Source organism: Cinclus cinclus, chromosome 6 (genome assembly GCF_963662255.1).
Source record: "Cinclus cinclus chromosome 6, bCinCin1.1, whole genome shotgun sequence".
Classification (NCBI taxonomy): domain Eukaryota; kingdom Metazoa; phylum Chordata; class Aves; order Passeriformes; family Cinclidae; genus Cinclus; species Cinclus cinclus.
The window spans coordinates 8,133,394-8,147,653 of NC_085051.1; the positions used below are offsets into that span (position 1 = coordinate 8,133,394).

The window sequence follows — 14,260 nt, forward strand, 5'->3', positions numbered from 1 at the left end:
GTTTAGGTTGAATAACAGGAAGAATTCCTTTGCAGAAAGGGTGATCAGACATTGGAATGGCTTGCCCAGAGAGATGGTGGAGTCACTGTCCCTGGAAGTGTTTAACAAAAAGACTGAATGTGGCACTCAGTGCCATGCTCTGGCTTACATGGTGGTGCCGGGTCACAGATTGGATTTGATAATCTCTGAGGTCTTTCCCAAGTAAATTGATTCTGTGATTCTGTGACTGTGGCTCTGTGATTCTGGAACTCTGTGGCTCTGTGATTCTGTGGCTCTTTGATTCTGGAACTCTGTGATTCTGTGGCTCTGTGGTTCTGTAGCTCTGCGATTGTGTCACTCTGTGATTCTGTGACTTGGCCAGGGCTGAGGCACTGAGACACCGGGGCTTCTGCAGCAGGACACGGGCCGCGCCGAGCTCGGCTCCGGCACACGCTCTGCATTCAGCAGCACCAAACAAACCCGTTCGCCTCGGGCAGGGTTCGGGGCAGCGCGTCCCCACCCCCGGGTTAGATGGCGGCGAGGGCACGAACCGCTCCCCTCACGGGCGGCGGCGCGGCCGCCATCTTGGGGCGGGCTGCGGGCGGGAAACCCGCGGGGTCACGTGAGTTCCGGGCGCGGGTCGCGGCCATCGCGGCGGGGCCGGGCCGGGCCGGGCCGGGCCGGGCTTGGCTCGTACGGTCCCTCCGGGCTTGTACGGTCCCTCCGCGTTCCCGGGAAGTCGCTCTGTGCCAACAGGAATGGATTTCCCCTGCGGAAGGTTGGGACATGATGCCGAAATCCCCCGCGCGCGGCCTGTGCCGGGCGCGGGCCCCGGCGCCGTGAGTCCTTTCCTGAGCCTGCTGCACTCCATCTCCTCGGGCCTGTCGGACGCGGAGCTCTCCGAGATGAAGTTCCTCTGCCGCGACAAAATTGGGAAGCGAAAGCTTGATGCGGTGCAAAGCGGCCGGGAGCTCTTCAGCATCCTGATGGAGCAGCAGCTGATCGCGAGCGACAGCCTGGAGCTCCTGAGAAAGCTGCTGCAGCTCATCCATAGGGGCGATCTGCTGTCCCTGCTGGTGCAGTTCGAAGAGGAAGAACCTCATGCCCCTGATGATCAGCCAGATAGGCATGAAAAACGTAGGTGGATTATTATATATATATAGTTTTATATCTATAGTTATATCCCCGTATATATCGCTCCCCACCAGCCCCAGTAAGTTTGCACACAAACGTCTTTCCGGGGTGGAATTCTCGCCTCTCTTTTTAATCTTCCTTTTCTTTTATCTTTTGGGATTCCAAGTCTATCCGGTGGTTTCCAGAGAACTTTCCCTTTGTGCTGTGCAACAAGAGTAGTGGCATTTTGCTGAAATAAAACCAACAACTTCTAAGCGTTTTATTGTGTTTCTTTAGTAAATCCATGGCTAACTTGATCTGCTTCTGCTGTTTCAGGTCTCCTGAAAGCAGCTGTTAATGTCATATGTGACAATGTTGGGAGAGAGTGGAAGAAGCTGATGCGAGAACTTGGGATGTCAGAGGTGAAGCTGGACAGGATAGAGGCAGCCCATCGATTTAATTTGTATGAACTGCTTGTTCAAGCACTTCGGGAGTGGCAGCTGTGGAAGGGGAAGGATGCAAAGGTGGCTGACTTAATAAAAGCCCTCCGGGGCTGCAACCTGAATTTGGTGGCGGACATGGTTGAAGAGAAGATCTCAAAATTGAACATGGAACCAGATGAAACGGGTGTAAAACTATGAATGAAACAAGTCAGAGTGCCTTCTCTTCTAAACCAAAATAATTATCACTGGCTGCTTATCATGCCATTTATTTATGTGCCTTAGTAAGTTAATTTGTGCTCAGGTGGAAATTGACATGGAAACAGATTCCTTTCATGGAACACTCTGTAGTTTTATCTTTCAAGATATTTTAACTTCCACAAGATCTGAACTCCATCTTGTAGAAATTCTCAAGCTTTTGTTCAGCCACTCATCTAGAAAGATTTGCTTTGCTGTAATCACTTTTCAGATACATCTCCATTGGAAATACATCCAGGGACACTTCTGAAGCAACTGGAATTTAAAATGTCATGGGGAGGTTGGATTTTTTTTTTTAATGGCCTATTATAAATACAGTGTGAAACGGAGAAGGAGTAAACCTTTCAGCTGAAGGATGGCTTTTCTTTTGGAGAAGCATAAAATAATCTCTTAGGTAATTTTCCAAATATATTTGCTCTCCATGAAAGGATATTGAGACAACTGTGACTGCAGTGCAAGAGGGACACTAAATACTGTGGTGGCTTTCTTGGAAAAAAAATTGCCTGGATTTGAAAATGAAATCAAATGTGTGCACCAAGTGCCTACAGCATCCCAAAGGAAGTGCTCTCCTCAAACTGTCCAAGAGACTGTATGTCTCACAGATGTTTACAGCAGCCTCTTTTCAAAGCTGTGTCTGCTGTGGGGCTCCTTGCTGGGAATCCTTCCATGACAGGCTGCTCGTGTGTGCTGGAAGGTGTGAGCCACTCACAGAGGGAACAGGATTCATGAACCTGTGTCACATTCAGTTCTCAGCTTTCATCTGGAACAAACTTCAGTCAGTGGCCTTCACGCCTGACCTAAGGCTGGAGAAATTGCACAGTCTAGGACATGCAGGGCTGTAGAGGCCTCAGGGAGGAGAATCCCATGAAACCATTACTGCTTGAACAGCTGTAGGATCCTGCATTTCTGCAGACATCTCCCAAGTGCCTGGCTAGATACTGGAAGAGGTTTGATTGATGCTCTTCCCAAGTTGTTTTCAGGTGGTGCCATTGCTGTGAAGGGCCAGGTGTCAGCACATGACCTGTCACTGCTCTGCAGAAGTGTCCTGATACTGACAATTTTCAAGTTTTCATTGCACAGCACATCATGCTTCTTGCTCAAACAGTGAGGCTTGAATACTTGATTGTAATTAGTGGAAACTGCTGTAAGTTCACATGATAGAAAAATCATTTCAGTCAGGGATTTTTTTTTTTCCCTTCAGTGATTCTTCTTCCTAGGAGTGCTTAAGACCAGGCTGGATGGGGCTTGGAGCAACCTGGTCGAGTGGAAGGAGTCATTGGTTGGAACTGGATGACCTTTTAGGTCCCTCCCTGCCCAAAGCAGGATTGTGTGCTGATTCTCAGTTTCCAGTTATGGTATATGAAGTATCTCTGGTTGTATTCAAGCAAAGGGAAATACGGGAGTTGCCACCTTGTCTGCCTTTTGGCAGCCAGAGTTCTCCAAGTTCTTAATCCCTTTACTTGTATCAGTAGTCAATTCCAGGCTCCCAGGAGGAGATGCTGAGCTTCAGCTGAATGGCCACCTCAAGTGGAAATTTTTGTTTCACAGGACACCAGGAGCAACCATTCTGCAGTATCTAGAGAAAAGGATGGCTCCATCAGTTTTTCCTTCCTGCCTCTGAGCAATCCCTGGGAGCAGAGCAGAGGAGTGGAAGTGAGCAGGATGAGTTATGTGAGTGTTCAAACAGCTCTGCAACAGCTCCATGTCCAGTCTCTCTGCTGAACTGCTTTTCTTATCCACTTCTAATAAATCTTCTGTTTCACCAAGGAGATTTATGTGGAATAGGAAGAGTATACTGCCTACTGCATACAGCCAGGGTATTTTAGGAATCAGTTGGAATAGCCTGTTGGTTGTAGCCAAGCACTCATCAGCTACAAGAAATATTCTGCTTCAGGAGATAAAAACCTTGTTTCTTTAAGGATTTTTACATCCTTTTACTGTGACCTAGACTGCATTGATCTGTGCCGTACCTCAGAGCCAATTAAGACTGTTTTTATAAGAGATTAAAATGTTGTTTATGTGAAAGCAGAATCAACTGAAATGAAGGGAACAAAATCTTTTTTTTGGGAGGAGGGATAAAGAGTGGATTTTGTGAGGGAATGTTTTCTAATCCAGTTGACAATCTTTTATTTTCAAATTAAACACTTTGAATTCATATACATATTTTTATAACTTGAATTAATGTTTTATATTGTATAATTCTGTGTACATTTCATAAAAAATAACTCCTTAAAAAAAACAAAATAAGTGGAACGGGGTTTTTTCTTGTTTGATGGGATTGCTGCCTGCAGTGAGATCTCGGGGAGAAAGTGGGTGTTAAGGACACTTAGAAAGCAAGGAGTGGTGCTAAACAGGCATTGTGTTACCAGTGCCTTTCCTCGGACATTAAAGACAAAAAGCAAAGTGTTTTGTCATTGAGTTTCTCAGAAGTGCTAAACAGGCTGCAGTCTGCCAGCAGCAGCATTTGACTGCTGTCACTCGGGGAGATGCAAGGAAAGAAAGATTTCCTGCCAGCCCTCCGGAGCCTAAACTCAGTCCCAGGGTGCTTGGGAGACAGGCTGCCTGTGGGTAAGCTTCCTTCTCTTCTCCTCTGCTGTGCTAAGGGTGTCATATTTGTTCGATAATTAATTAAAAGCCCGGCTTCTGGTTTAGTCTAAGCTTGGTCAGGCTTTTAAAGGACATGCTCAGAAGGAATTGCCAGAGGCTTGGGTGCTCTGTGGAGTGTCAGCCTGCACTTAAAGCTGTGAGTGAGTAAGACAAATAAATTAATTGCCTGTTTTATCAAATCCTTTAGGATGCTTTGCAAGAGTATCTGCCTGTGAGGAATTACCCAAACCTTTTTCCTTTTGGTCTCATGAGAGTAATCTTTCCTCACAGCCTTGAGAAAACAGCACATCAAAACATGTGGAGAGTTGAGAGTGCCCTCTCGGGAGAATTCTCATCTCAGAGGATTGTTTTTCCATGTCACTTCTCAGTCCCTTTCAGCACTTGCTTGCAATTGCCTATGATTTTTTGAAGATATCAATTATAATCACATACTGAGGTGGTTTTCTTCTCCAAAATCGCATTATTTTCATTATTGGGTTAAAAAAAAAGTTTTCTAGACCATTAATTAAAAACCCTCTTACACAAATTGGTTGTTGTGAACATTTCAAATACAATGCTTTGGTTTCCTTTTCTTCATTCTCCACACTCGGGCAGCTGCATTTCCTCCAGCCTTTGTTTCATTCCTGAAATAATTGTCTCTTTTCTGAAATCTAATTGCTTCATTTAATTGTTTAATGCAGAAAGCTTAATAACATTGTCTCTCCAAGCTCTCTCTGGTGCTCAGCATGTTCTTAATTCAGGCTTTTTGGTTGAGTATTTTTCAATTCAAATTTATTTCTAATCACTGCCTTGTGCCCTTCTTCTTCTGCATGAATCATCTATATCCTTAAAATGTGTTCCAGCACAAATATTTTTCTGGGTTTTCTTCCCTCTTTGATTTACTGCTTTTCTCTGACAGTGTTTTGGTACTCTGAGAGAGAAATTAGCTCACTGTTTCAGTCATAAAAATAGGAATCATGGGGGTGAGCTGAGGGGTGGGGGAAGGAGTTGTGAGTAAAGGTGCAGCAACTTTTGGAGAATCTGTTTCAGTAAAAACCGTGGCAGCTGAGGATTGCTTCACAGGAGCAGGGTGTGTTGCAATGTGTGGTAACTGGGAACTGTAGGTTCAGGGAGAGAAGGAAGCAGCAGGGCCTTACTCAGCTGCTGGGAAAGGCAGAGTCATGCAGGTCTCTGCGTGGGAATCTGCGTGGAACCAGCTCTTAATCATTGAAAAGTCCTGTCCACAGAACCATTCCTGCTCCTGCCTCATTCCTGAGAGCATTACACATGCTCCTCTTAAAGCAGGCTGAAGTGAAAACAACAGGCTTGTTCTTGTGAAAAATGATGTCATAGACACCATTAAAATCCCTGAAGCTGACCATCCTGGTAGAGTTTGAACTCAGTCATTTCTCTGACTTGATCAGTTTTGGAAGCTGAGAGCCTTTTCCACACTCTCTGTGTGTACAGTTCCTGTGTGGATGGCAGCTGAGCTCTCCTTTCTTCTGGTTTCTTGTGCTGTGTTGGGGCAGAACTCCAGGCAGGCTTGCAGTAACCAGCTCTTGTAGCAAAGAGAAGGGGTTTGTGTGTGTTCTCTGCTCTGTAAAAAAATAACAGCTCCAAGGGAGGTCTTGAGGCATCTCCAGTACAGTGTAATAAAAAAGTGCCTTTGCTAAGGAAAACAAGTTTGTATCTCTTCCGAATGCTTCAAAAAGCTGTCAGACTGGTATTTTTTATTTACTACGTAATGTTCAAGCCTTCAGAGCAGCACTGGTGCTGTGTGAACTTACACAGACATAAAACTGGCCCATTGTCGTGGGAGATGTAAAAAACACCCAACTGGGGCTTTCTGTGGGAGGCGTTTTATTCACAGGTGAGCCCGGCTTGGGAGAACTTCTACAGAAAGCAATCCTCTTGCCATTAAAAATACTCATGATTTTTAAAATGTTTTCTTCTCCATTTCTTGATTCTGCTAATCTTATTGATTGCAGAAGGAGTATTAACTTAAAAAAAATATCTGCAGATTTTAATCTGAGCAGTTCTTATTGTGGTCTAAATTCTAAAAGGGTCGTAGCAGCTATTCTGCAAGTCTACACACCACCTGTGGCAAAAGGTATGTACAAAGTTTAAATTTCTATTTCTATCACTGCAAAAGCTGGTGATTTTTGTATGCAAACCTGGTACTAGATTTTGTCGACAGCATAAAAAGTGTGAGAAAGGTTTGACATAAAAATGAAACTATAAGACCGTTCTTGCCATCAATGTCTGTATGTACTGAGCTAAATCTTATCTTTGTTTCCCTCCCAGACATCTCCTGAGAGGTGCTTTCTGTTGCTCCCAGGCATACTGCCAGATTTTGAACAGAAATTGCCGAGAAAACGTGAATTAAAAGGGTGCAGCGCTGGCAGGTCTGTGCCTCACATCCCACATTGTTTAATTTATGTTCTGCTCAGCGTAAGCAGAATTTATTCACAGCTTCTTGGCTGTGAAGTCCCTAACGTGGGAAAGCCGGGATAGCATGAATTCCCCCCAAAGCCGGGATTGCCATGGCAATGCGAGTGCAGGGTAGTCCCCAGGGCATGTGGCTGCAGCACGCTGCCTGCCGGCCAGCCCAGCCTGCCACCCTGGGAAGTGTGGGAAGCACTCACTCATTCTGGGATTTGCTGCACTCCCCACTCTGACCGTGTCAGGAACCCAAAATCCGAGGGCAGGAATGGAAATTAATTCCCTCAGTTCCACTTCTCCCTGGAACAAGACATGTGAGAGAGCAGGGCTAAATATTAAGAAATATCTATATAGATAGATAGATAGATAGATAGATAGATCTTTTTTTTTTGTCCTCAGTACCAGTTTACCACATGGCGCTTCCATTTCTGTTTCCAGCTGGGATGGTAAAGCTCCAGCTTGTGCGTGTAGCTGCATGTTTGTGCATGAAGGAGCTAATATATATGTAGATGAATTAAAACTAATTAGAGCTAAAGCCAGCAAAGTGCACGTTTCTAGCTAACAGCTGCATGCAGCTCTGTTGCACGCCACCCAATTAAGTTATTCACTGTGGACCTGCTCATACAATTTTCTGTAGACCATATTCTACTTATTACAGACAAACAAACAAAAAAAAAAGTGAAAAATCTTATGTCTGAATCTTTAAATCAAATTCCACATCTGGCCTGTGAATTTTCAGGGCTATTAAATGTTGCACTGTCTCTTAGAGGACTGTGTTTATAAGGCACTTCATGCAGTACTTTTTCCCCTTAATTCCTGAAATTTCATGGTTAAAGGTCTCCAGCTCTGATTGACTTTGAACTTTTTCTCACATGACTCAGTGGCTGAGGAAGAATTTAAACCCCTTATTTTCATGCTAGACCTGAGCAAGAGGCACCCCCACACCCCAGCCTTTGATTGTAAGAGTAATTCTGTGGATGGGACCCCTTTTTTCCCCCCACCCTATGTCCAGTAAATAAATATGCTGGGGAATGAAGGTGCTTAACCAAGGTTCCAAATAATCCCTGAGCTCCTCAGCATATGGAACTGATGCCTGTGCTCCCTCCAGCCACTGGGGATAACTAAAAGCAGCTGGAGCATGGCATAAGGTACCCTGATTGTGATTTTCAACCTAGGAATATCTCCTCCTTTCACCTAATTTGCCTTAAAGTGGGAATGAAAGTGGGAATCTTCATCGGAGAGGGAAATCCTCAGCTCTAGATATTCCTGATTCTTCCATAATCACTTCCACTGGATAAGATGCTGAGTGGTGTGAAAGGACCAGATTATTTTGCAGCTTGAAAGCCAAAGGCAGATTTGACTCCTGTGAATTAAGGTTTACAGAGGTGTCTAGACCAACAATCTCAGAGAAGATGCCATCACACAGCTACTTAACCAAATTCAGTGTCAACCAACACCTTTGAAAATCCCGAGTTTGCTTCTCACACAATGTTTGTCCATTTCCTTGGTTAGTATTTTCACTGGTTTATGGTTTATTACTGTTAGGTTAGATGGAATTTAGGTTGAACTGACTTTTTTTGAAGGTGATTTCTTTACTAATGGGTGATTCAAATAGGCTTGAGGCAGGCCTTCTGCCAGAAGGGCAGAGTCTGATGTCGGTTCCTTGGGTCTGACTTGTGGGGAGCTCAATTTGTTTTGTGAGGGCTGAGAAGTTCCCACAGGCTAATTCAGAGGAATTAGAGAAGGAATTATAGAGAAATCAGATCCCAGTTTCTTTTATTTAAAGGCTATCTGGAGTGCCCCATAGGCTTGTCCCATTTTCTCCTTTAAAAGGTTATTTTCATCCCTTATCTCCTTCCCACAAACTCATCCCCCAACTCATCATTAAATGCTGAGTAATTCCAACACGCAGCCCTGAGGGAGGACAAACGCTCATTTTCTTGGTGGTTTGAGGAGGACTCTGACAGTTCTTGAATCTCCCCTGGTTATTCAGGCAGCCTGTTCCAGTGGTTTTTAATGCATTTAAACAGGGTCCGTCAGCTAGGGAAAAACGGGCACGGGTGGAATTGCCACGGTACCTGTAAGCAGGTCAGGGAGAATCCTGGTTTGGCAACATTATCGTGCCAGATGTCACAGCAGCAGTGGCAGCTTCCTGGTTTGGTTATTGTGTTTTGTTTGGGGTTTTTTTTGTGGTTCCCCCCCCATGCAAGGAGAAGGAATGGGGGAGCTGCAGGCCACAGGGAGCTGCCAGCTTCTCTGAGCTGTGTGTTTTGGTACTACAAAGGTGGCATTATTAAAGACAGACAAAAAAAGCCTCTAAATCATGCAACCAAAGTGAACCCTAGGAATCTGAAAAACCCTTCCCTTCTGCACTTGGAAACCTTGCTATGACCTAGCTGATGTCTGGACACAGAGGCTTTTCTGCAGCATTTTGGCTGTAAGTGAGACATGCTATCTCCATGGGCACTAAAAACTGGGAGTCAGGAACCATCCTCATTGCTGTTACTAAATATTCTGACCTTGACAGGATAAAACAACCCAATCCAGCAAAGTACTGCTGGATTTGACAGATAAAAATTTAAATTATCACTGTTTTGGCTGGCATAAAATTCGTTGATTCTGTTTACAGCAAAAATCTGGTACTGCAAAACTTTTTGTTGTATCACTTGTGCCTGAATATTCCTTTATTTGCTGAATATCCAAGGGCATGTGGCAGGTAAATGCTGAATATTCATGCAAGGAACCTCACTGTTTGTACATGGCTTAAAGATATATTAAAATCAAACTGGTGCCACGTTATTTTGGTGAAAGGAAACTGCACATTTAATTACAGGAGAGAAAGAAAGTATTTGACATGAAATTACATGTCTCCCAAATCCTGATATGCTTGTGTGTGTGTGTATATGCACATATCTTTGTGTGTACAGTGTGTGTTTCCATATGCATACACACACACCCTTCAGTAAAGTTATTTGATATAATCTGGAAAACAAGATTTTCCTGACAGGGCTATTTCTCAATACTCCTTCTCCAACTTCTGTCTTTCCCTTATGTGCTCTGTACTGCATCTGTAAGGAAACATGATCCCTATGGCAATCTCCAAGAGCAGCCTAATTCTGTTAGAGACAAAGGTGGTATTTCTGGGCCAACTCATTAATAATAAGTAAAAATTCAGAGCCAGCTGCTGCATCTCCAGCATCAGAAGTGATTTTGAGCCATTGTTTTATTCTCACAGGTTTAAATGCAAGAATTGGCTTAATTCCTGGTGTACATTAGGGCAGTTTCTTTGATTTTCAGCATTTTCTTTCAGTCTAGTATTTTGGGTCAATGCAAAACTCGTGATGCTGAAATTACTTTCTCTTCCCTATTGCTTCTGCTTTTGCAGGCAGCAGCTGGAGAAATTATCTAACAGAAAAAATTTAGAAATTATACGTGGCCAAAGTAGGAGTCCTTCTCTTGCTCTGCTTGTGCTTTTCCAGTGCCCTAAATGATTCCACCACCAGGCAGGTGAGTCCCTGCCGCTCCAGCCTTTGGCTTCACAGGTAAAAATTACAAAGAGCAAGTTAGTACCAAGTTCCTCGATGGCTTGTGTGGTGAGGGCAGCATTTCACCAGACTGAAACTGCCAGATTAATCTCACCTTGGCTAGACTTAACATTTCCCATTTGTGCATAAAGAAATGCTAACGATTCCTGGAAGTTTTAGGCATTGTTATTTAAAGTTGTTTGAGAGACAAAGGGAAGGTGTTGTTTGTATATGGGGGAGGACCTGACCTTTGTTTGGAGTGCTGGATGATTGATTGTAACACGAAAGGAGAAGGTGAGCAGTGTTCCTGAAGCCCTGTGCAAAAGCTTGCGTGTGTTGTGGGAGCTTAACTTGCAGGCCTAAGGTAGAACCAGCTTGTGAGTCAATATTTCTATTGACTCTTTCAGATGTGGATTACAATGCAAACAGATGGTGTGGTCAAAGGGTCTTTAATATGAACTGTGTTCAGGAGAAAAGGGAATTTAGCTTTGAAATAAATCAGCTCCCCTGCTTGTTACGGCACAGATGAACAATATGAGGGCTGCTGGTTTCTTCTGAGTTATTCACTTTTATATCTTACATGTGTTATTCTCACTTCATTTAAGGATTACTGTAAGACAATGACAATGCTTGTTCAGCTGTTGTCCACCTTCCTAGAAATGATGATTCCTAACCAAGAGCAGGGAAAGCCATCCTTTCTTACTTTTTTCTCTTGTGCTTTGGTTTCTTCCCAAGTTATGTGCCATGTCTTGTACACACCTTACCTTCAGCAGCTAGATAGTAAATGACTATTTATTTAGTAACAGCCAGCCTTAATTGTAATTTGACAAAAGCTGCGTAAATACCTCTGTGCAAAGGAACAAAGCATTCAAGCAAACAGAAAAAGGGAAAAGGAACACTTGAGTGACCAAGATTGTTACCTGGCACAAGGCAGGGTAACTCAGCTACCTTTTGTTGGTAGCTGAGTCAAAAGATGACATGGGGAGACCTCAGTGGCAGCTGAGGACACACTGGATGAAACCTCAGGTGCAGATAAAGACATTCCTGTAAGGGACCTGAACTCAGAGTGACCCACAGGGACAGGTTGAGCAGCACAAGCTCCACACACAAAGCCTGACTCCAGCTGGAGGAGGCAGTGTGAGCTGACCACAAGTTTTACAGAGGATATTTCTGTGTAGAGGGAAGGTAAATTGGGCCAGATTAGTGACACTCCACCAGCCAAGAAAGGTTGCAAGGCTTCTCTGTGCTTTTATTCATTATTAAAATAACAGGTGGTTCCATAAGGACTTAAGCACCCTAAAAACATTAATCTCGAAACTAGGATATCATGGCAGCACTAAAATTAAAATTTCAGACAGAAATCCCAAAAATGCCTTATTTAGGGCATTGTGATCCAGCAGTAGGGATAACCCATATGAGCAAGGCAGTACAAAGGCAGCTTCTGCTCCTGTTTGCATTAGAGAGGATCCTTCCTTCTCCATGAGGATCTCCCCTCCACAGCATGTCTCACCCAGGTTGCATGCTATGTGCTCTGGGTTTATGGATTTGCAGGAAATTCGCTCAAAGTTATGGTGTTTTCTTCAAAAGCTAAGGATGAGACCATTCACAACACAGGGATAATACTGGGTAAGAACAGACCAATATAGAAGCAAGCGGGTAAGGAATTTACTCAGAAAGAAACCTCATTTTCTATATTTCCATTATTTTTCTTGATATTTATTTCAAGTCAACTTGAGTGCTGTTCCCAAAGGTCTTGGGTATTTTTTCCTCTGGCGAATGTAGAGCTTATTTTTTCTGAAGTATTGTCTGCTTTCCCTGAAGGTTTTCTTTTGACTCTGACTGCTTTTAAATGTCACTCTACTGCTTTAGGCTGCTGGTAGGTGGTCTGAGCTGAATGGTTACCATTAGCTGGCTTATACCTACACTCATTTTCTGTGTCAGATCCTGACCTAGTAACCTTCTTCTCCAAATGCCAAAGGTGAGATTTAGTCTCAAATGACTTGGTTGTCTAGGCAGAATTGCTACTAGTCAGAACAAGAAATAATATTGGGAACTGAACTTTGATAGCACTTTAATACACCATACCTATTGGCAGACAGTTTCATTTGAGCCTTAGGTTCGCCTTGAAGCTGGAGATGGTTTTTTTGCCACACTGTGGTCATTGCAAGTGTCCATAGTTTTTATAATTTTTATCTGTTGCAGTTTCTTTTATGACTTCATTATGAGGCTGTCTTGGTTTTCAGTCACCATATCAGCCAATTCATTTTAGCGAAGTCCTAGTAAAATTCCTAGTAAAATTATTCCTAGTAAATACTGTGAAGACAGTGGGGAGTTCTAAAATGGTGGAAATGAACATTTTTACTCATGCATAAACTGGTGATTCACTGAAAGCATTATTTACTTGTTCATTTGCCTGTAAGCTGAAGCTGGTTGCACAGAAACGTCCTTCAGCCTTGTCATACACATATGATTTGGGACTAATACCTTCCCAGCACTATTATCTTCACACACACAGGTTAATGCTTCAATTCAGTGTGCATCTGAATAACGAAGGTCATGATTGCCACAAACAATTTCAAGCAGGCAATGTGCAAGTAATGAAAGGTATGTTATCACTTGAAATCTAGTCAGGTAAGGATTAAAAATAGGCTTAAGTGCTATTTGAGGTCTCTTTATTTTTCAAATGCTTTTATCTACTTTACTACAGTATGAAGGACTAATAATAGAGGACACTGAGTACATAGAAATCGTGGTCCACTTTGATTAGTGCCTACTCCAAAGCCACTTGAAACAGTAGGAGCCTTTGCATAGCAGACAAAGCAGAAAAAAGCCCCGTTTTTTTTCCTTCAAACACTGATTTACAGGAACAGAAGTGTTACTTCACATGCAAATCCTTTTTGTTTCTTGTAGTTGGACTATTTATAAAGTTTATCAAATATATTATTAAAATAATACAATATTTTTATTTTTTCTTACCAGGTCTCAAAACATTCTGAAAGCTGAAGCCTCAATATTTAAGTGATCCAGGTGGAACCCAATTGTTGAGGAGAGGAGAGGACTCAATGTCTGTAGATTCCACTCTGGGATCAATCAGTCTATATACAGGGGGTTGGAATAAAAATAATACTGTTCTTTTTTCTTGGAATGAAGACAGGCTGAGGGAGTTGGGACTGCTCATCCTGGAGAAGAAAAGGCTCTGGGGAGACCTTAGAGCCCCTTGCAGTACCTAAAAGGGCTACAAGGGAGATGGAGAGGGACTTTGGGCAAGGGCATGGAGTGACAAGGGGGAACAACCTTAGGCTGAAGGAGGGTGGGTTTAGATTAGATATAAGAAATAAATTCTTTGCTGAGAGGGTGATAAGGCACTGGCATGAATTGCCCAGAGAGGTTAAGGACTCCCCACCCTTGGATATGTTCAGGGCCAAACTGGATAGGGCTTGGACCACCCTGAGATAGTTGCAGGTGTCCTTGCCCATGGCAGGGGGTTGGAATTGAGTAATCATTAAGGTCCCTTCTGACCCAAACCATTCTTTGTTTCTATGATTCTCTACCCTGAGAAGCTGCCATGGCTCTGAAGCTCTAGGCTCCAGTCTTGCAAATAGAGTAATTGAATAGCAGACCAGTTAAAATTACCTAGACAGACAAACCGTGGGCTGCTAAATCCGCAGCAATGAAGCCAGGAACAGCCCTGCTCATTTCCGTGGACAATCACATCCATTTCTCTTGCTTTCCTACAGCCACAAGCTGCGCTGATCCCACACGTATCCAACATCCAGAGTCATCTCACTCTGCTTTAGACATCCGAGCACAGCTCCCACGGCAAGAGTCCGGCTGCCCTGGGCTCCCTCTGGAGCCAATGGCAACAGACAGACACCGGGAGCAGGTGATTCATGGACCACACCAAAGGTCTGAATCACT

The 14,260-nt window shown here is 43.6% G+C and overlaps 1 protein-coding gene across 1 annotated transcript; it reads left to right on the forward strand.

Annotated features, from left to right (window-relative positions):
- Positions 1-655: 655 nt before the first annotated feature.
- FADD (Fas associated via death domain) lies at positions 656-1,733 on the forward strand. Its single transcript, XM_062494530.1, has 2 exons — positions 656-1,116; positions 1,429-1,733. The coding sequence occupies exons 1-2, from the start codon at positions 738-740 to the stop codon at positions 1,731-1,733; spliced, it is 684 nt and encodes a 227-aa protein (XP_062350514.1). The 5' UTR covers positions 656-737.
- The last annotated feature ends 12,527 nt before the right edge of the window (positions 1,734-14,260 follow it).